Source organism: Rattus norvegicus, chromosome 1, assembly GCF_036323735.1.
Source record: "Rattus norvegicus strain BN/NHsdMcwi chromosome 1, GRCr8, whole genome shotgun sequence".
In the NCBI taxonomy this organism is placed as follows: Eukaryota; Metazoa; Chordata; class Mammalia; order Rodentia; family Muridae; genus Rattus; species Rattus norvegicus.
This window is the reverse complement of record NC_086019.1, coordinates 266798177-266819907: the sequence shown is the minus strand read 5'-3', so window position 1 is coordinate 266819907 and position 21731 is coordinate 266798177. Positions and strand designations below refer to the sequence as shown.

Sequence of the window (21731 nt, the reverse complement as noted above, 5' to 3'; positions counted from 1 at the left end):
CATAAAATTTACAGGCAAGTGGATGGAACTAGAAAATATCCTGAGTGAGGTAACCCAATCACCAAAAAAAAACAAAAAACAAAAACAAAAAAAAAACACTCACTGAAAATTGGATTTTGGCCCAAAAGCTCGGATTACCCAAGATACAATCCATAGACCACATGAAGCTCAAGAAGAAAGACGACCAAAGTGCGGGTGTCTCACTCCTTCTTAAAAGAGGGAACAAAAATATTCATAGGAGGAGGTATGGAGACAAATTTGGAGCAGAGACTGAAGGAATGGTCACTCAGAGCCTGCCCCACCTGGGGATCCAGCCATATACACACAGCCACCAAACCCAGACAATATTGCTGACAAATACAGAGGTGGATGCTCACAGCCAACCATCGGAGTGAGAACAGGGACCCCAATGGAGGGGTTAGAAAAAGGATTGAAGGAGCTCAAAGGGTTTGCAACCCGATGAGAACCACCACACCAACCAACCAGAGCTCCCAGGGACTAAATCACCATCCAAAGACTATACATGGATTGACCCTGGGCTCCAGCTGCATATGTAGCCGAGGATGGCCTTGTTGGGCACCAATGGGAGGAGAGGTCCTTGTTCCTGGCAAGGCTGGATGCCCCAGTGTAGGGGAATGTCAGGACTGGGAGGTGAGAAGGGATAGGAGGGTGGGGGGACACCGTCATAGAAGGGGGAGGGAAGATGGGATAAGGATTTATGGACAGGAAACCAGGAAAGGGGATAACATTTGAAATGTAAATTAAAAAAATCCAACCAAAAAAAAATCAAGGTGAAAAAAAAAGAATATAGCATGTGAAAAAATATATTTTCAATAAAAGAAAAAACAATAAAATTAATACATGCAGGGCATAAATGAGGAAACTACCTATGTAGGCAAGGGTCCTAAAGTTAAAGATTTAATCCTAAACCTTAAAGAAAGATAAATTATATCCAGTATATAGTAAAAAAGAGAGCATTAAAGATCACTGAAGCACAAGTTACTTCACACTGAGGTATACGAGGGCATTCACCATCAGTTTCTTAGTCAGGAAACTGGAAGGCCATCCCTGTCTCCAGCGTCAGGGTGTTTCCCAATGCAGCACCTACTGCAGCACCGACAACCGTTAGACTCTCTGGCCTCCAACAACACCTTGACGAGCCATTCGTCCTCACAGATCTTCATCGGTGGTATCCTTGACGGGTCCTGAGTGCCTTGCCGTTCAGGACAAGAAGTGGGCACATGCCAATGAAGATATTCCACCATGAAAATATTCAACGTCACCTGAAATAAACCTTCGCATGCTTACCTGTATTTTAATAGGCCAGGAGAAGTTGCTGACGTACACATAAAACGTGATGTTAGGATTGCTCCTGAAGTTAAACTTTTCATAGGAAAAGCTATCTCTGTACTCTTTTATATTCATCTTAGAAACTATAGGAGTCTCTTCCCCAGATATTGTTCCACCTAAAATACGAATGAATTATAACTGATATTAGGAAATGGGGATCCTTATTAAATCAGACTACATGGTAAAACTATGTCTTACAGTCTGAAATCACAAGAGCACCATCACCAAACCGCCCCACGCTGCTGCTTTCCTCCGTGGAAACCCTCCCTGCCGGCTCACAGACACCTCTGCATGCTTGCCATTTACAATGAAAAGACAGGTTTGCCAAAAATACAATGTAACACGGTATAAAATCACATTTGAAAACGCTCCCAGCCTGTGCAGTCCGCGCTGTTTTTGAGTCCTGTTACTCTTTTATGATACAACCTGACCCCAGAAGGATACAACCTGACCCCGGAAGGATCCTCATTTCTGGTTTTCAACCTGAACGCTGTCTCGGGGCCAGGCCAGCACCCAAGCAGGGAAAGCCTCGCGGATCCCAGTGAGTAGCTACAGAAAGTGGGCCCTACTTGCCACTTACTCAACAGAGACTTTCGTACACTCGGCCCATATCGTCCACTCGTGACTTAATCCAACCAAAAAAAAATTTAAAACTCGACTTAATTGTTTTCTACAAATTGAACCATTCCTATGTCTAAAAATCTAGAAAGAGGCCATAATTTAAAATACTACACGAATGTTCAATCAGTGAACACACTGGTCATTCAGTAAAGGTTTACTGAAATTACCCAAATGGAACAGGGCAATTCCAACTATGGTGGCTCTACCTCTACCTGAAGGAACGGTAAAATAATTGAAATTAGCATCCTGAGGGACTAGACGCATTTCCATGGATCTAATCCAAACGTAGCTCCTGAACCGTCTTGACATGCGGACTGTCTGAGCTTGTCACTTAACAAACGTGTTGAAAAAACTGGCCTTACAAATGGATAATTCAACATAACAATTCATCTTCCTCATAGCTGGCATTTCCTAAAAATTAATCATTCTGATTTGTAAGCATTATGGAAGACATGCTCATAAAATCTATCTCCTCTGAGCTCTGACACCAAACAGAAGGAATGTATTTCTCAGACTGACAGTAAAAGACACTTGGTTACTTTTACTTTTACTTATGAAAATAAGTGAATACAGAAAAACACTTTCAGGTAAATATTGGGGTTGTTAATTAAATTTATAACTTCGATAATAAAATGGATAATGGAAATCTCAGTCTATTTAGACACTGAAGAGCCAATCTACTTTAATTAAACTCCCAGGATCTCGAACATCAACACTTTAAATGCTTACGTGGTATACTTTATTTGTTGGCCTTCTATTTTAATTGAATAAAGAAGTTACAGTATTCAACTTTCATGTTGTTATTTTTATCAGTAAAACTTCAAGGTGGTAAGAAGCAATTGTACCTTTTTTATTTATTTAAAAGAATAAATCAAATCAGAACAATTTCCATACACAAACACATGTTTGTACAAAAAGATGACAGCGAATTCTTGTTTACCTGTTGAGCCAACAGACCACGTGATGTTGAGATTAAAGTTGTTGGAAGCATTAATGGAAATGTCCAAGTTTTTGTTTGACTGTCAGAAAAAGAATCAAGGTTAGAAAGGTAGAAAGGTGTTAAATGCATATTAGCTAACCCTCTGGCTTTTCTTTGCCCACTGAATTTCTGTAACTGTATGATATAAATATTCAACTGGATGAACACAGGGTGTGTGTGCGGTTTAATGAAACTCGGGCTCTGAGGAACCCAAGGCGAGCCTCCCCCTCTCTCCTCTCCACAAATCTGTCCTCAGTTTTTAATCGGATTTCTAAGACAAAGTTTTGAGAACACTGTACTTTCAAGGGTAGTTATTAGTCCAAGATGTTTTCTTTCCATTTGTTTAATCTTTGTCTCTACCCAGAGGAAAGGGGACCTACACAGGGCCTGTCTCGCTAACCTCTAGGACGGTGTGGGTGCTGGGGTTGCAGTGTGCGCCTGTTACAGCTATTACTTTATGACTGCAAAACATGGAAATGTAATGTACGCAAAAGAAAGCTCTCGATTTGAATTTTAATCCACTCGTCATATCATATCGTGGGCTTAACTTTATTCTGGGTTGGGTGGTTTGGAAAACAGCTATTAAAAGTTCACAACAAAATAAACAATCTAAGCGTAGGAAACTACCTTGATGTTTTCATTCACACTTTACAAATTCAAATATAAACTGCCGAGGAAATGAAAAGCACCAAAACTCAGTGCCACGGCTGTGGAGAGCTATGATGGCTGCTTGAGCTATACAGGTGAGCTCACTACACTCACGATTTTGCTGAGCCCTGGTTTGTCCAGCTACAGGAATAAAGAAAGCCACCATCACACTTCCTTGTACAGTGTGTGAAAATCCAGCAGGAAATGCCCAGGGAAACAGGAAACGATGCACTGGTTGGTGGAGATACTCCAGGTCAGAAGCTTCTCATGGAGAAGTTCCTGTGAATAGCTTACGCCGCCAAGAACTGGATCATCTAGCCAACGTTTTCCAACCCCCTCCCTGTTAGTTTCCTTTCTAAAGATGTCCAATTCCCATCTGGTGGCTCTAGTTCTAGTGTAAATGTAAAGCAGAGGGTCTACGTCGCACTCGAGACCCGGGTGATGTGGAAGTGCCGGCTCCAGGTGACTGACAGTGAGTTAAGTTAACAGTCAAGTGTGATGTCTGCTGTAAAACTGCTGGGAGTCCAAATGGTAAGTCATCTCCTTGCTTATTTTTACAGGATAAGACATTGTTGTTTCAACTTTACCGGCTGCCGTGGGTGACTCTTTCTTAGTTAAAAAGGATTGCACAAGAAAACTCAACTCTTGACCCAGTGTCTCTGGAGATGCTTCTTCATGAAGACTAGCACCAGGGAGTATGTTTAGGCTGTTTGATTTCTAAAAAATGGACAAGACCTCCCTTAAACGTATGCCTGTTTTAGCTTTACTATTGGTGTGAATGTGTTTGCTCTTCAGAAGCCTGCAGAACAGGGTGGATGTGTCCCTCAGAGACAGAAGACTGAGAAGAACCTCAGTGAAACCAACAACACACCTTAGTGCACGTGAACAGGAAAATGATGTAACATGTCTCCAATTCTTGTGTTTTACTTGAAAATAAGAATTTTCTGAATTTTAAGTGTATAATTACAAGCATGAGCGTAGGCACATAATTTAAACCAGGAGACTACAAAGCAAAAACACTAACTTGACAATTATCGGGATCACAAGGATAGCTAAGTTTTATGAAAAGAAATTTTAAGCATTTTAATAATTCCTATGGCATCCCCCTATGTAACAACTCTAAGGAGTGAAACAGGAGGGACAGTCCCTACAGAGGCGACATCTCCTTACCTGCTCTGGGTTTGCGATGAAGTTGATGGCAGTGTGGTGCCGGTCATCTTCCTGCAGCAAGCTGAAGGTAAACTGGTAGTCAATCAGCAGACTGTCTGCGGGGAGAAGGAGAATGCTCACATAGACGGGAAGGTCTTTCTGGAGAGAGTCGGGGGAGAGGGCATTGCACACGGTATCTACCACTAAGTACTGGCAGCCTATTCAAGTACAGTAAGATACTAACCTACGTCAGTGAGCCACAAAGACACACGGTACAACAGGCTCAATCTACTATAAAGTAAGCAGGTAATCATCAGACTGCACACACTGTTTCCCTAACAAGCTGTAAGAAAGGGGGGAAATGCACAGTTCTTCATTTAACAAGGAAACGCTCCATTTCTCCTCCGAACGTCAGAAATCACATTACTGTATCTTTAGGGGGGTTTTGAATAAGTAATTAACTGATATTGGAAACATGGACCTCACTGTCAACAACTTAATATACTCCAAATTTTTCAACTCAGTAGAGTGCAGAACAGAAAAATTACAATTTAACGTAAGTTTTGAATTTATGCAAGTGGATATAATTTGACAGTATCTTTTTATACTGAATTATTGAGGCATTCCTATGCATCAGGAAAACAGTCATAAAGAAATAATAGAAGTCAAGTTTTCAGCGCATGAATCTCTAGCATCGTTAAAGACGGGATCACAGCGTTTAAAAGGGGTGTACGCCAAACGTATGACAGGAAAGGTATCCTGGTGGAAAAACCTAAATATTCTTATAGAGTATAATGTATGGAAGATCAATTCACAGTACATATATTAACCAAGGTATTACAATAATCTAAAGTCCGTCGATGGCAAGTGTGATTGATTCCGGAGTATATTACTCAGGAGTAAAGACAGACAGATGAAGTCCTGCTACCCTGACAGGCGGGGATTACAGAAAATACTTAAGGTGGTCACGAATGACCACACAGCTCATGATTTCACTCATATGATATGTTCACAGAGGCAAATCCACAGAGGCAGAAGAAAACAAGGTGATATCTAAGATCCAGGTAAGGAGAATGGGACACAAACACTAAAACAGAGAAGTTTATTGGACACGACGTAAAATCAGAAAATGGCTAAGTAACTGTGAAGATGCAAGGCCTCCTGAGTGGTGCGCTCCTGTCTGTGGGGAAAGGGAGAAAGTGTCTGTACCTTCAAGGACAGCTCAAGTACTTACTATCAACTACAGACATCCAGACAGCCATCAGCAAATTAATTATTCACAAATACTAGTATTTTTCTCAATTTGACACAAGCGAGGTCACCTGGGAAAGGGGACCATGATTAAGAAAATGCATCCTTTATAGTGGCCTGTAGGGACATCTGCAAGGGCATTCTTGTTTCATGACCACTCCCAGAGAGCCCAGCCTATGATGGGCACTGCCATCTCCTCACAGCTGGTCCTGAGCTGTGTCACACAGCAAGGAACAAGCCATGGATCTAACAAGCCAATGAGCCGCATTCCACTGCAGTTCCTGCCTCTGGGTCCCTTACCTCACCACCCTAGCGATGGACTGAAGCGGAAATAAACCCTCGCCTTCCCCTCGTTGCTTTTGGGTTTGGTGTTTATTCCAGTAACAGACGCCGTAATAGTCTGGGTGCCAATCACACTCACATAACAATTAAGGCCAAAGGACGGGAGGCAAAACTGTAAGTACTTATAGACACATAGACTCAGTAACACTTTTCAATTCAAACATGATGATAACAATTTAATCAATAAAATATCCTAAAAATGTATGTTCACATTTATACAAGAACTGAAAGTATACGGAAATATAGAAAGGACACAGAAGGACAGACGACATGGCTCAGATATTAAGAGCACTGGCCGCTTCTGCGGTTCAGTTCCCAGCATCCACATGGGGGCTCACGACTGTAACTCCAGCCCCAGGAGATCCCATGCCCTCCTTTGGCCTCCTCAGGTACTGCACAGAGGTGGGGCACACTCACATACATGGCAAAAGACACGTACACGTACACATAAAACTAAGAAGTCTAAAGGAAATAGCATATGAATAAAAGGCTCGACGGTGAATAAATGACAGTTAAACTTAGTAATATAGGAAATATTACAAAGAAAAACATTATCTCATTACACCTATAGCCAGATTGTTTGCTAAAGGTGATTTAAAGTAAAGAGGAAGGAAGAAAGAAAACAGCTATTGTGCACATATAAACAGCTGCAATTTTCTTCTCTGGGTTTTCTCTGTTTCACTGGGCTCACATCTAACCCATACATAAAATCAATAAATACAACACTCAATTATTTTGTTTAGCTAGGTAGACCTAATATCTGTTAAAAAAAAAGAAAATATATAGGAAGTACTTGACTTTTAAATATTAATTTACATTGGTAAACTTGATAGCCACTATTGTCATTCCATATCTGAAGACGTTTATATTTTCTAGCAACAATATCATCTATAAAATAAACAAAAGGATTTATGGCTATAATGTATGTGACTATAATTTATATTTCTAATTGTATTCTGGAAACCTTGGGATTTTTAGGTTTTGCTTATTCTACTAATAGTCATAAATATGTACATAAGGTGAATTTCTATTCTAATTTTCACTGTGGCTTCGTCAATCTTTGATCCCCAAACTGGGCTTATTTTACTGCCTGTGTATCACAGGCATGAAGGAAGGACTGAAGTGTAACGAATGGCTGACCACTACGACAGGTTTGCCCCAGAATGTCTTAACAACTTTAAACTCAAGACTTTTTAAAAAGGAGATACATTTTGAACGTATATGAGAAACATATTAAAAAGATACAGATGTGCAAGTAGGAAAGGTAATTTGGGTTTACTGTTTCTTTTTTAATTTTTATGTTAATGCTCAAAGAAAAGATGCCTAACAACAGACAAGAATGAAAAACATTTTTTAAAGATTTTATTTACTTATTTTAAGTGAGTACACTGTAGCTGTCTTCAGACACACCAGAAGAGGGCATCAGATCCCATTACAGATGGTTGTGAGCCACCATGTGTTTGCTGGAATTTGAACTCAGGACCTCTGAACAGCAGTCAGTGCTCTTCACTGCTGAGCCACTCTCCTGCCCCTCAGAATGAAAAATTTAAAGAACATCACAGCCATGTGTTTTGTTGGATTAATCCAAAGAAAACAATAGTACCTCAAATTCCTTGTGCCTCAAAAACTGTAAAAAGCTTGAAAAGGAACACATAAAGGAGTCAACAAACCGAAGTGGAATGAAAACAGATGGCAGAGCCTCACACATATCAGTAACGGCCACTGAGATACATAGATTAACTCATCATTAATCACAAAGTGATCAGATCGGGAAAGCTCCAGACCAATCCGCATTCCATGTGTGGAAGGACAGACAGCTGGAGTGAGGGTGTTGGTCAGGCAAGGAGTCAAGGAAAGACACCAGTATCACGAGACATGCACGGTATCACGTGATATGGTGATTGCTGATCACACACACACACACACACACACACACACACACACACACACACACAAATGCCTACTAAAACTCAACTTCGTAAAGAAGCTACAGTTATAGGGGTGCAGCAAGTACCCAGCATGCCTCAGGCCCCGGTATGGTCTCCAGCACATAGGGGAGAAGAAAGCCTAGGCAGTCCCTGAGATCATAAAGTAGGATAGTCCCCTAGGATTCACATTTTAGATCAATAGAATAATCATTAACAGCAGTTTCCCTGGGGCAGAACCATTAGGGATTTTAATTTGCCTCTTAATCTATCTTCTTCTAAACTGATTATGCATTACTTCCATTACTGGGACTAAAAACGCTATTTTTAAAGGAAGGTACAGACTCGTCTTCTTGGACACTGATATTTAGTAAGTTTTCATATCACATACTGACATGATTAATATCGTTACATTCACTTCCGAAAGTGGCTTGTCTCACCTCTAATCTGTGTGTTCCTTAGATATAGGCCATCAGAAATAAAATCCATACAGATGCGGCCTCTCACCCTACTGTGATGTGGTTCAAGTACACAGCTGAAGCTTCAAAGTAAAGCAGACAGCGTTTGCACCAGCCTTTAGTCCACACTGAACTAGAATCCTAAAGAAAATAGTACTAGCTTCTGCAAAGAGCGAAGAGTTATATACAGAATTACATAGTGAGGAATGCAAGCTACGTAGCTTCAAATCCATGTCCAGGATGCACGCACAGCACGTTTTACTTGACAAAAGTCACACAACCTCCAAACATTGTTAAACAGCTTTAATCACTGAGCGTGCATACACAGCAACAATGCCTGCCTATCCATTTATGTATTAATAATTTACATGTGCGTACTATCGTTAGGCCTGCTATGAGGATCATACATTCCTGCGTGTGGAACAAAACAAGATGCTGTGCACTCAGAATCACCCTTTCTATGAAAAACAAAACAAAACTCAAGTGTGTGAGCAGAATAGCGTCAAGCCTAAGTATGGGACAGCAGTAATAGATGTGATGGGTGGTGAGGGAGAAAAGTAGCAAGACTAAAAGCCACAAAGTTCGGGTTTCTTAGGAATAAAAAGATTAAGGCGTTGGAGATTCTGATAGGATGAACACTGCACACACCCCCATATGTGAGCACAAGTCACAAGCTGGGAAGTTCATTAGGAAGAGGTTTGGGGTCTGCATGCCTTCAGCAGGAAGTCCAAATGCTGACCTCAGCCAACTTCTGATGAAGGCTCTACGACACCACACCCTGGCAGGAAGGAGATAGAGTCTGACAGGGAGTGCTTGGGGGGTTGTGCCTTTAATGTCTTAAGAGAGAGCTCGGATCTGTGTGCTCTACCAAGCCCAATGCCAGGGTGAGCAGACCAGAGTCAACTCAACGAGAAATTCAAGTAAGCTCTCAAAATGTCGAGTATAAGAAATTCATTAACCAAACATAATATATAGTCCAAAACAAGAAGATTCATTCACACTAAAAGCAAAAATAAAAACAAAAAACAACCAAAAAATCATACACACACAAAAATTGTCTCATTAAATATAAGGATTAATTCAAGTTTTGTATGTTCAATTCTCTTTGGCATTGAGATTAACACTTGTTATTTTTAATTTATTGCTACAGTAACATGTTAAGAGTAATGTGCAAATGTCTCTCTTGGGCTGGAGAGCTGGCTGTGGCTAAGATCCTTGCTGTTTTTGTGAAGGGGCTGGGTTAGAATGCCAGCACCCAAATGGAGGCTCACCACCTCCTGAGACACCGCCATGCATGTGGTACACAGACATACATGCAGGCAAAGGACACACACACACGCACGCACGCATGCGCGCGTGTTCACACAAACATGCATACACAAACATGCACACACACAAACATGCACACATACATAAACATGCACACACACATATATATACACACACACAAACACGCACACACACACACAATTCTCTCCTGTGCATTCAAACAAGTGTATTAAACCTAATGTGTGTGTTTATGCTCATAAATAGTGCTTCACAGTCTAAGACCTGCACACTAATTAGATAACCTTAAACGGTTTTTGTTGCTGTTTATTATTTTTAAAGTTCATGTGACCAAAAAGTATGTATCTTTGAAATAACTGAGGATAATTTAATAATTAAGTGTCAACAGGGACTGATAGCTAGCTTTCTCACATATTCTTACTGAGATTTTTTAACTCAAGTTTGCAAACAGCTACGGTTGCAAGCAGGGTACTGAACTCCTTCCACATGTGTTACCGCCACACTGCACCAAGCGGTACAGGGCTGACTTGCAGCACAAACTATGGTCTAATCTCAAAATTCAGACTCTCCATTTCCTTTCAAAGTTTCTTAGCTCCGAGATGTGCTAAATAGGGCAATACTGCCATCTAGTGTGTCAGGACAATTTCTCTGACATCCCTAAAAGGAAGCCACTGTCTAGCAGGAGAGATTCTCTGATAAAGTGAGGGAAAGGCAGTCCAGGGACAGGCCCAATTTGGGACCCATCTCAAGGGGAGGCTCCAAGGCCTGACACTATTACTGATGCTGTGGTGGGCTTACAAACAGGAGCCTAGCATGGCTGTCCTCTGAGAGGCCAAACACACAGCTGACTGAGACAGAAGCAGACACTTACACCCAACCAAGGACTGAAGTTGAGGACTCTTGTGGTTGAAGTAGGGAAAGGCTGGAAGAGGCTGAGGAGGAGGGCGACCCCTTCAGACGACCAGCAGACTCGACCAACCTGGACCCCTGAGATCTCTCAGACACTGAGTCACCAACCAGGCAGCACACACCAGCTGGTCTGAGGCCCCTGACACATACACAGCAGAGGACGGCCTGTTCTGGCCTCAGTGGGAGAAGATGCACCTAACCCTTGAGAGACTTGAGGTCCCAGGGTGTGGGGAGGGTCTAGCAGTGTGGGGTGGATTGGAAGGGTGGGGACGTCCTCTTGGAGACAAGGGTTGGGGGAGGAAGTATGGGATGAGGAACTGTCGGAGGGTGGACTGTGAGGGGGATAATGACTGGACTGCAAAAAAATAAAAGATTAAAGGTAAATAATTTTTAAAAAGAAAGAACATCAAATGTACAAGTAATGCATTTTAAAGCAAATTAGACTTCACACACACACACACACACACTAGTTGCTGTTGCTAATGAGCAACTGTGGTGATCAGATGGGATCATAACACACTGTAGCAAAGAGCTACTGGTGAACACCAGGGAAACAAAGAGGACATCTGGGACCAGCTTAGATAACAGTGGGAAACTCAAATATAAGGGTATAAATGTATTTTGAATACTTAGCACAAAAGAAGGAATGTAGATACTCTACTGATGGTCTTTAAATATTGATTCCATTTTATATTAAAAATACTTTAGATCTGTTGAGTTAAATATTTTATTGAAATTGACTTACGTTCACATATGACTCAAGTTATATTTATATTACCCAGCACTGATTTAAAAGAAAATTTATCTTAGTTTTCAACATAAGTGGCTCAAGTATTAACGTATTTAAAATTTATAATGTATGGAATATAAGCTACATAATCTGTCAATACTTGTAGCTAGACACCAGTTGGTATGTATAAAATCTATACAAAACGGTAAAAAAATTATTTCTAATTAAGAAAAATAGGCAACAAATATGTCCATATAAAGAAAAACTAAGAAACACAGAAAGATTGAGGAAAGCCACTAACTGTAGTTGAAATGTGCTGAACACAAATGAATTTATAATAGTAGAAGACACATTAAAATCCCACCACCGTAGAAGATGCTCATGATAAAATTATTTAAATCCACACAAAAGAATGCATACATTAGTACGACAGTCAGCAATATAGCATTTGCCTTCCATATGAACTGGTTAGCAACGAGTGACTTAATCAACCATGAGATCAGATTTGGTTTTACTCAAGTCTTATAACCAAGGAAAGAGGGAGGCTTTGGAAAAACAAACTGTACAACCCTGCTAGCTAGAATCCGCTCACTGATCGTCCTGGGTGCTTAGAGTATAACCACGCGGGCTGTGTGTGCTCCAGATAAAGACGCACACGGAAATGTTTCTCTCTGATCCAGTCTGATTAGCCTCTAAAGCAGGGTTTCTCGACCTGGTAGTCATTTTGCACCTGATGGTTCCTAACCAGGGATCTGAGCCTTACAGACTGTTGAGCAGTCAGTACCCCAGCCTACCTCTAACCACTACATCCCCGCTGCACCACGCCCGCCTCCAGCTGGGAGAACAAAACATATCCAGACACGGTCAGGCGTCCCACAGTGAACACCAACACAGTAATACGATTTGGAGTATCTGCTACAATGTCAATAGAATTAGAAACTATTAAAATGCTCTTGCTTAGAAAAATCATATAAAGATAAAAAAATTGAAATCATAAGTTCTGGAGATAATAATGCTAATAAAGTTTATATGAAACATAGGCAAATTAGCAACAAAATAACGGGATGGAGATCAGGGCTCAGCAGCAGAGGAGTAAGAGAAAGAACATTTGGAAATACAAAGTCGATGCCGGAGAACAAAGGCAGCAGAAGGGTGAAAGTCAAAGGTGATGTGTGAAAAATACATTTAACAATTTCAAAGCACCACAACCAGAGGATGAGAGTAAATGACTACGCTTTAAAAGTTCATCAAGAACTGAAGAGATGGCTCAGCCATTGCAGACTGGGCTCATGACAGAAAAGGCTCCCATGACTTTTCATGATGGTAATGCTCTTTTACAAAAAGAGCAACCCTTAGAATTCACTCACAAGAGTTGAGTTAATCCCACAATTCAAACATGTGCACATAAAGTCAGATAAAACATAATCGAGGACTAGGTAGAAAACAATGTACAAAAGCCATCAGACATACCCCAGTAATATTAAATAAGCCTAAGTAAAGTACAAGCAGGTAGGAGTCTGCAATACTGAACCAATATTCCTTGAAAGCGTGACTTACCCCAGAACAAAAAGTTTAATATTAGAAAACCCAATAATGACAGTCACTATTTAATAATAGGAAACAAATACATGAATGCAATCAGAAACAAATTTTATGACTCCCTAAGATAGGAAATGGTACGGTTTGATCCAAAGAATACTTTAAAACACTAAACTTCCCCTGAATAAGGGCGTGTGGGATCACTACCAGGGCACGGCAGGGACAGTGGCAAACACACTAAAGCTGACTTGGAAAACAGAGGAGCAAGAAATGACCGTCAGTAACCCACAAGCAGTTCAAGCCCCAGCAGACACATAAAAATGCCAGGCATGAGGGCAGAGAACAGAGTGTTCCTGCGCTCCACATCAACCAGTCTAGACTGGCTGCTAAGCACAGTGTCAGTGTGCAACACTGTGTCGGGGTCAAGGCCTCGACGCACAGGAGATACGGGTCACTGAAGAAACACAAACTAGAAGAACTGATAATGCTGTAGCATGCCTCATCTCGGGCATTTCTGAGTCTATGAGAGTACTGAACATGGAAGCACCGCAGGTTAGCGCTCTGAGTAAAGACATCACGCTGGAGAACAGCTTTAGAAGGACACCATCCCACTGGGAAAACGAACCACACTTTCATGATCCATTCCTCAGATCTGGACACCTATGCTGCTTCCTATGGCTGCTATGAGCAGAGCAGCAGTGAATATGAATGAAAAGTGTCTCTACAGTGAGATCTAGAGTCCTCAAGCAAGTGTCCATCTCTACAGTGAGATCTAGAGTCCTCAAGCAAGTGTCCATCTCTGTAGGGAGATCTAGAGACCTAAAACCAAATTCAAACAGTATCAATCGACCAATCCAGCCCTAGAGAGGATCCTAGAAGGAAAACTGCAATACAAGGAAAACTCCTATCCCAAAGAAAAGACAAATTCTGAAGCATCTCCCAACAAAGTCCAAAGGGGAAAACTGCAAGCACATAAGGTTACCTACAAAAGCACATATAACAGGAACCAACAGCCATCTGTCTTTGATATCTCTCACTACTAATTGACTCAACTCACCTATAAAAAGACATAAGCTAACAGACTGGACACTCAAACAAGACCCAGCATTTTTGCTGCATACAAGAAACACACCTCAATAACAAAGACAGAGACTATCTCAGAGTAAAAGGATGGAAAAAGGTCTTCCAAGCAAATGGTCCCAAGAAACAAGTCAGAGCTGCCATCCTAATATCCAATAAAATAAACTTTCAACCAAAAGTTATCAAGCGTGATAACTTCATATTCATCAAAGGGAAAATTCACCAAGAGAAAGTCTCAATTCTGAACATCTATGCCCCATTTTGCTTTTTGTTGGAGGCTTTGGGAACTTGGGGGGTATTTTTTCTTTGTCTTCTCTGTTTTGTTTTGTTTGAGGGGGGACTTATGCTGGTGTTATTTTTGAGGGGGTGGAGAAAGTGAAGTAACAAGAATCTGGGTATGGAGGTGGGGAGGACAGGAACACATTATAACTATATTGTATGAAAAAAAATTTACAAGTAGCTGCCTTTCAAGAAAACTACTTTTTAAAGGATTGTGACATATCCAGAAATGGTGGCACATGCTTTAAGAAGGATTTAGACAAGTCATAAGCTAAGAAGGAGTGTTTGACAGCTACACATCTAATATAGGTCTTCCACATAGAATAAAGGATCTTTAAAACGTCATACCACTGTCCCATGTAGTTGGCTGCCTGGCTAGTTTATTTGGTTGGTTTTGGTAAATCTGACGCACACTAAAGAAATCTGGGGAAAGGAAAACTCAACAAAGAAAATGTCTCCCCTAGATTAGCTCTCGGACCAGTCTGAGGGAATTGAGCTCCTGCCCAACTCTCCTTGGTGACAGGGTTCTAAGTAGAAACAAACCCCGTCCTCCCCGAGTTGCTCTTGGTCTTGGTGTTTAACGCAGCAACAGAAAGCAAACTAAAACAACTGTGAAAATAAACCATTAAGAAAAGTGTTACAACACTCCAAGTAACATGCACATGGCATTTACGGGTTAAACGATTGTCAATGTTGTTAGTAGTGACTGAAATGTAAAATAAAATAGTAGATTGCATGGCCTAACTACTAGAACATCCAGAATTAAAACGGCCAACTGTAAAAACGTGTTGCGGACACAGAAGAACTGGAAATTTTATACATGGATGAGGAGGACGCTGACGAGGAGGATGCTGACAAGGTGGCCGTTTGGAAATAGCTCACCTGATTCTACTAAAGCTAAACAACCAATCAGAGCATCTGCAGACAGAAACACAGCGTCCTTCTGGGGAAGGATCAACGGACAGCTCCTTGTAAACAATCTATCATAAAGTTTTATCGCTTCAATTTTCTAAACACTTCAATAAAATGCAATGTTTACTTGAACCCTACATTACGTTCACATTCGGGTTATATTTTTACTTTACTATTCGGAGTCGGAAAAATATACCAAACGCATTAAGAGAACACTGCAAATAGAAATTACCTTTCTTAGCAACAGGAATGTTATAATCTCAAAATTTTAAAAGGTAAATTAATTAGATACGTGGATGGGAATAACTACTTCGTAATGAAGCTATAGGTATTCATTTACCTGGCTAACCATACAAATCAATTACTGCCAATAAAAACATCTAAATACTTACAATAGCATGTCCCTCTAAGTGGGTTACCAACATAGCGATTTTCAGAGTCACATCTGTAAAAACAGAAAAACCTCACTTAATATTAAATAATGTAGAGAAACTTACTACTTTTTCAAAATTTTTGATTTTTGTCTTCAAGTCCTGTTTCCATAAAAAAAGAAACTATCAATGTGAGACAGACATACAGTCTTGATTGGCATAATCCCATTTCTTGGGATATATTTCTACAATAAATGTTATAAAATACATGCACTAGAGTAAGGTAACCGGGGGACATTTCGAAAAGGGTCCTAGGAAGACTGTAAAGCCAGGGGGTCAGGAAGTTTGCTTTAAGACTTTGTTTCCTACAAACATCAGACACTTTACCCATAACGTCTCAACAAAATGGCTCTCGAACACATGGTGAACGAGGACTTCCATGGGCGTGAGAAAGTGGATGAGTGACTTAGTTAGTACACAGGGTGCACTACAAACACCATGGCCAAAGCAACTCAGGAAGGAAAGGATGTATTTGGCCTACACTTCCAAATCCCTGTTTATCATGGAAGGAGGAAGTTAGGACAGGAACTTGGAAAGAGCCGGATCCTGGGCAGGAGCAGGTATCATGGAGCGGGTTATATTTAGGTGTGTGTGTGGGTGTGTGTGTGTGTGTGTGTGTTTATGTGTGAGTGTGTGTGTGAAAGTGTGTGTGTATGTGTGTTTATGTGTGTGAGTGTGAGAGTGTATGTGCATGTGTGTTTGTATGGGTCTTTATGTGTGTGAGTGTGTGTGTGAGTGTGTGTATGTGTGTTTATGTGTGTGTGAGAGTGTGTGTGTATGTGTGTTTGTATGTGTCTTTATGTGTGTGAGTGTGTGTGTGTGAGTGTGTGTATGTGTGTTTATGTGTGTGAGTGTGTGTGTGAGAGTGTGTGTGTATGTGTGTTTATGTGTGTGACTGTGTGTGTGTGAGTGTGTGTATGTGTGTGTATGTGTGTTTATGTGTGTGAGTGTAAGAGAGTATGTGTGTGTTTATGTGTATGAGTGTGTATGTGTCAGAGTATGTATGTGTGTGTGTGTTTATGTGTGAGTGTGTGTGTGTGTGTGTGTGTTTATGTATGAGTGTGTGTGTGAACAGGAATGGCCTAGAGGGAGAAAGGAGAAATGGGAAATGTTATAAATATGATGTCAAAAAAATTTTAAGTTAAAATTAAATATATATACCAAAAGCAACAAAGTATAATAGTTTACATTTCCACTAAATTTAGCCTTAAAAGGTTAGGAGACCTTTGAAATGTCTCTTCTATAATACATTCATTATGACGAAGATATTACAATGCAAGTTCATCATAATAATAACCAATGGAGTAGTGGAAAATAACTAAATAAGATTACACTGTGGATTCATTTTAGCCATGTGCTTGCTTTTTTTTTTTTACATTGGAGATAAACCTTAAAGATATTAAATTTCAAATCTCTCTGAAGGAATGTTATCTTACTAGGAAATCAAGACAGAACAGAGATGCAGCAGACAGCTCACCAACAGGCTCACTGGGCAATGGTAGGAGGGTAACCTTACAGGTGAGGATGCTCAGGGCACTCTGAGGCCTCTGTTTTGTGACGTGATATTCACTCCCACTAAAGACTTCAACACCTTCCTCCTCTTGATCAGGCATGATTGTCAGGGAACAACTGTCATAGCTGAAGCTCCACTTTAAGTTGCTGTCAGTCACCCTTAAGACAGAATCCTAGAATGATTTTCAACATACTCTGTGCCCTGGCTGTGGAAGACGATTCCTTTAAATGCTATCACTGAAGGCTTTCTCATGTTTACAGCCTGCCGTGAGTTCATGAGAGGCACCTTCTTCTAAGCTATATGGCATTTAACAAAAGCATCCAGACTTATAAGCCTTGCCATTTAGGCTTTGTGATTAAGTGCTAGCATTCCTGTGTAAACGCTACAGCTTCTATCATCCCCACTGACCAGCTATGAATCTCGGTGGTCACTCTAGCACACCAGGTAACACTGCTCCACTAACCATCGAATTTAGTGCTGACTGACAGTCACCCAGTTATAGCGCATCATGAAGTTCTGTTACCTAGAGCCAGTGTGAAAGTAACTCAGGGAGTGTCCCCTCCATAGAAGACTGAGGGGGACCTGGTTGTATATACTGTCATAGGGCGTGATGGCAGGCAGTCTTGGAGGAAAAAGCAGAAAACGAAGGACAAATCCCCACTCTTGTGCCTGCAGCATGGCATTGTGGGTAAAACCACCTGCTTGGCAAGCCTGCTGACCTCAGTTTAATGCCTGGAGTCCATGGAGGAAGGAGAGCTCTGACTCCCAAAAGTGTCCTCTCCCCTTCTGGTTGAGCAGTAACCACACATTTTGGCATTAACTATCTCACATCACCTGGTTGCAATTGGAAAGAAATGTACACACACACACACACACACACACACACACACACACACACACAATTGGGAATATACCTGCACATGTGCACAATTTATAATTTAGGTACCACACATCAAATAGTCCAAGGAAGTTCTGTCTTTCTGAGTCTGGCTTATTTCTCTAAGCATAATGATGTCTAGTTGTATCTACTTTCCAAAATGCCATGATTTCATTTTCTTACAGCTGTGTAAATTCCCACTGAGTACATGTATCATACTTTATTTAGCCATTCATCCAGGCCAGTTCCATTTTCTAGATACTGTGATTTGTGAGCAGATAAACACGGATGTTTACGCTGTACATTCTCATGTGGCAGGTTGAGTAATTTAGTCCTTCGGCTACAAACCAAGAACAGAGCAGCTGGGTCATCTGCCAGCTCTAAGGGGTGTTATGAGGGCCTTCCGTGTCCTTCAGGACTCTACAGTGTACGCTCCCATCTGCCATACATAAGGTTCCTTTGTATACGCAGCCTTGCCAGCATTTCGTCATGAGTATCTTCAATGACAGCAATCTTGACTGAAGTGAGCTGGACTCTTACATGTCCCTGAGGGTTAAGCTGTTGTCCATTTGTGTTTCTTCTATGGAGACCCATGTTGAGTCCAGTAGGTTTTTTATTTTAAAAAATGACCATTTTCAGTACCAATTACCTTGGAAGGTTAGACTGAGAACTGTCGTGACGGTGACAATGTGACTTTTGTTTTATGCTTTGTTTCTGGATGCTCCATCGTTTGAGATAATGCAGCCAAGACTGGCCTCAAATTCACTATGTAACCGAGGCTAGCTAAATGAATATTTTACTCATAATTATTACTGCTTTGCCCACCATGGTGGCCATTCACTTCCACAGCTTATTCCATGGAAAATGCTGCCTGTGTTAGTCAGGGTTTCTATTCCTGCATAAACATCATGACCAAGAAGCAGGTCGGGGAGGAAAGGGTTTATTCAGCTTACACTTCCACATTGCTGTTCATCACCAAAGGAAGTCAGGACTGGAACTCAAGCAGGTCAGGAGGCAGGAGCTGACGCAGAGGCCATGGAGGGATGTTACTTACTGGCTTGCTTCCCCTGGCTTGCTCAGCTTGCTCTCCTATAGAACCCAGGACTACCAACCCAGGGACGACACCACCCACAATGAGCTGGGTCCTTCCCCCTTGATCACTAATTGAGAAAATGTTTTACAGCTGGGTCTCACAGAGGCATTTCCTCAAGGGAGGCTCCTTTCTCTGTGATAACTCCAGCTTGTGTCAAGTTGACACACAAAACCAGCCAGTGTTCTGCCTTAAAAACTTCTCCACTTTCAAGCTGAGTGTGGTACCTCACACCTTTCTCCTCCACACTGGAGGAAGAGGCAGTGGGAACTCAGGATCTTTGTGAGTTCTAGGCTAGCCTGGTCTACATAGTCGGTTCCAGGCCAGGGAGGCCTACACAGTAAGAGCCTATCTTTGAAGAAGAAAATTTAAATCATCTCTTTTTTTTCTGCTAGAAACCAGTAGTATCCACATAGGATGTTTGAGAGTATCTCTGAGAAGAGGGAATCTCGAACGCTATCCGTTCAGACTGCTCTTGACGCTCCCTGCTAGTAAGAGCAGACCTCTACCAGCTAACCCATTCTGTGGGAGCCGAAGTTGCTGCTGCATGCACGCAGGCTCTTGTCCTTTTCTCCCCTTTGGGGGTTTTGGTTTGGTTGGTTGATTGGATAATTAGTTGGTTGGGTATTTAGTTGGTTGGATATTTAGTTGTTGGTTGGGTATTTAGTTGGTTGGATATTTAGTTGTTGGTTGGATATTTAGTTGGTTGGTATTTAGTTGGTTGGATATTTAGTTGGTTGGATATTTAGTTGGTTGGATATTTAGTTGTTGGTTGGATATTTAGTTGGTTGGATATTTAGTTGGTTGGATATTTAGTTGGTTGGATATTTAGTTGTTGGTTGGATATTTAGTCGGTTGGATATTTAGTCGGTTGGATATTTAGTCGGTTGGATATTTAGTCGGTTGGATATTTAGTCGGTTGGATATTTAGTTGTTGGTTGGATATTTAGTTGGTTGGATATTTAGTTGGTTGGATATTTAGTTGTTGGTTGGATATTTAGTCGGTTGGATATTTAGTCGGTTGGATATTTAGTCGGTTGAATATTTAGTTGGTTGGATATTTAGTTGTTGGTTGGATATTTAGTTGGTTGGATATTTAGTTGGTTGGATATTTAGTTTGTTGGATATTTAGTTGGTTGGATATTTAGTTGGATGGATATTTAGTTGGTTGGATATTTAGTTGGTTGGATATTTAGTTGGATAGATATTTAGTTGTTGGTTGGATATTTAGTTGGTTGGTTGGGTTCTGTCAACGTTTACTGGTGACAAAAAAAATCAAGGCTTTGCATTTCACAAAGCTTTTCTTTCTTAGTCAATTAAGAAGGGTGAGGGCAACATTCTCTGCAGCTCCATGAGCAGACCTGGAAACACTACGATCACGTTCACTTTTGTGTCCCTGTTGTTCATGGCACGATTTCCTCTTCTGCCTGCTATCTTCTTACTCTAGAAAAGTTATTCCTCCTTCAAATTCCAACTCTTTATATGCTTGGACCTTCTTCATGCTCGGTTAATCCCTCTCAGAAGCCATCAAGAACAGTCAATGCATCTACTGAGAATCTCATGTTGATATAAGGCTGGTTTAGGTTGTTCGTTCTTTATTTAAAAAAAAAAATCAGGAGTCCATAGGTGTGTAGATTTACAATTCTGGGTCCTTGATTTGATTCCATTGATCACTGAGTCTGTATCTACGCCAATACCACGCGGTGTTTATTGTGCTGTAGCACAGTTTGAGGTCAGGGATGGTGACTCCTCATGGAGTTCTTTTAGGTACTTCCAATTGTTTTGGTTATCCTGGGATTTTTATTTTTCCATATGAAGTTGAAGACTGTTTCAAGGTCCATAAAGAATTGCATTGGAGTTTTGTTGGCCATGTATTTAATCTGTAGATTGGTTTTGGTAGGATGGATGTTTTACTGTGTTAATCCTATCCATCCAGGAGCATGGGAGATTCTCCCATCTTCTGATATCTTCTACAATTTCTCTCTTCAAAGACTTGAAGTTTTTAATCACACAGCCTTTCACTTGGTTGGTTGGTGCAACCTCAAGATGGTTTATAATTTGAGGGTGTCATGAAGGGTACTGTTTAGTGGTTCCTTGCTTAGTCTGTTTGTCGTGGGGTGTGTGTGTGTGTGTGTGTGTGTGTGCGTGCGCGCGCGTGTGTGTGTGTGAAAGCTACCTACTTTCTAAAGTTGGGAAAAGCAAATCAAAACTACTTTGAGATTCCATCTCACAGCTGTCAAAATGGCTAAGATCAATAACACAAGTGACAGCTCATGCTGGTAAGGATGTAGAGCAAGGGGAACACTCCTCCATTGCTACTTGGAATGAAAACTTATATAGACACCATGGAAATCAATATGG

The 21731-nt window shown here is 41.0% G+C and overlaps 1 protein-coding gene across 5 annotated transcripts in view; it reads right to left on the bottom strand.

Annotated features, from left to right (window-relative positions):
• Positions 1-21731, bottom strand: part of Atrnl1 (attractin like 1) — a 540797-nt gene that overhangs the window by 396940 nt on the left and 122126 nt on the right. For all 5 annotated transcript variants that reach the window (XM_008760587.4, XM_039095274.2, XM_063281046.1 and 2 more), the window contains 4 exons: positions 15852-15904; positions 4769-4863; positions 2912-2990; positions 1309-1466 (listed from right to left, as the gene is read on the bottom strand). In XM_008760587.4, coding sequence (XP_008758809.2) covers positions 1309-1466; positions 2912-2990; positions 4769-4863; positions 15852-15904 — 385 coding nt within the window. The remainder of the gene's footprint in view (positions 1-1308; positions 1467-2911; positions 2991-4768; positions 4864-15851; positions 15905-21731) is intronic.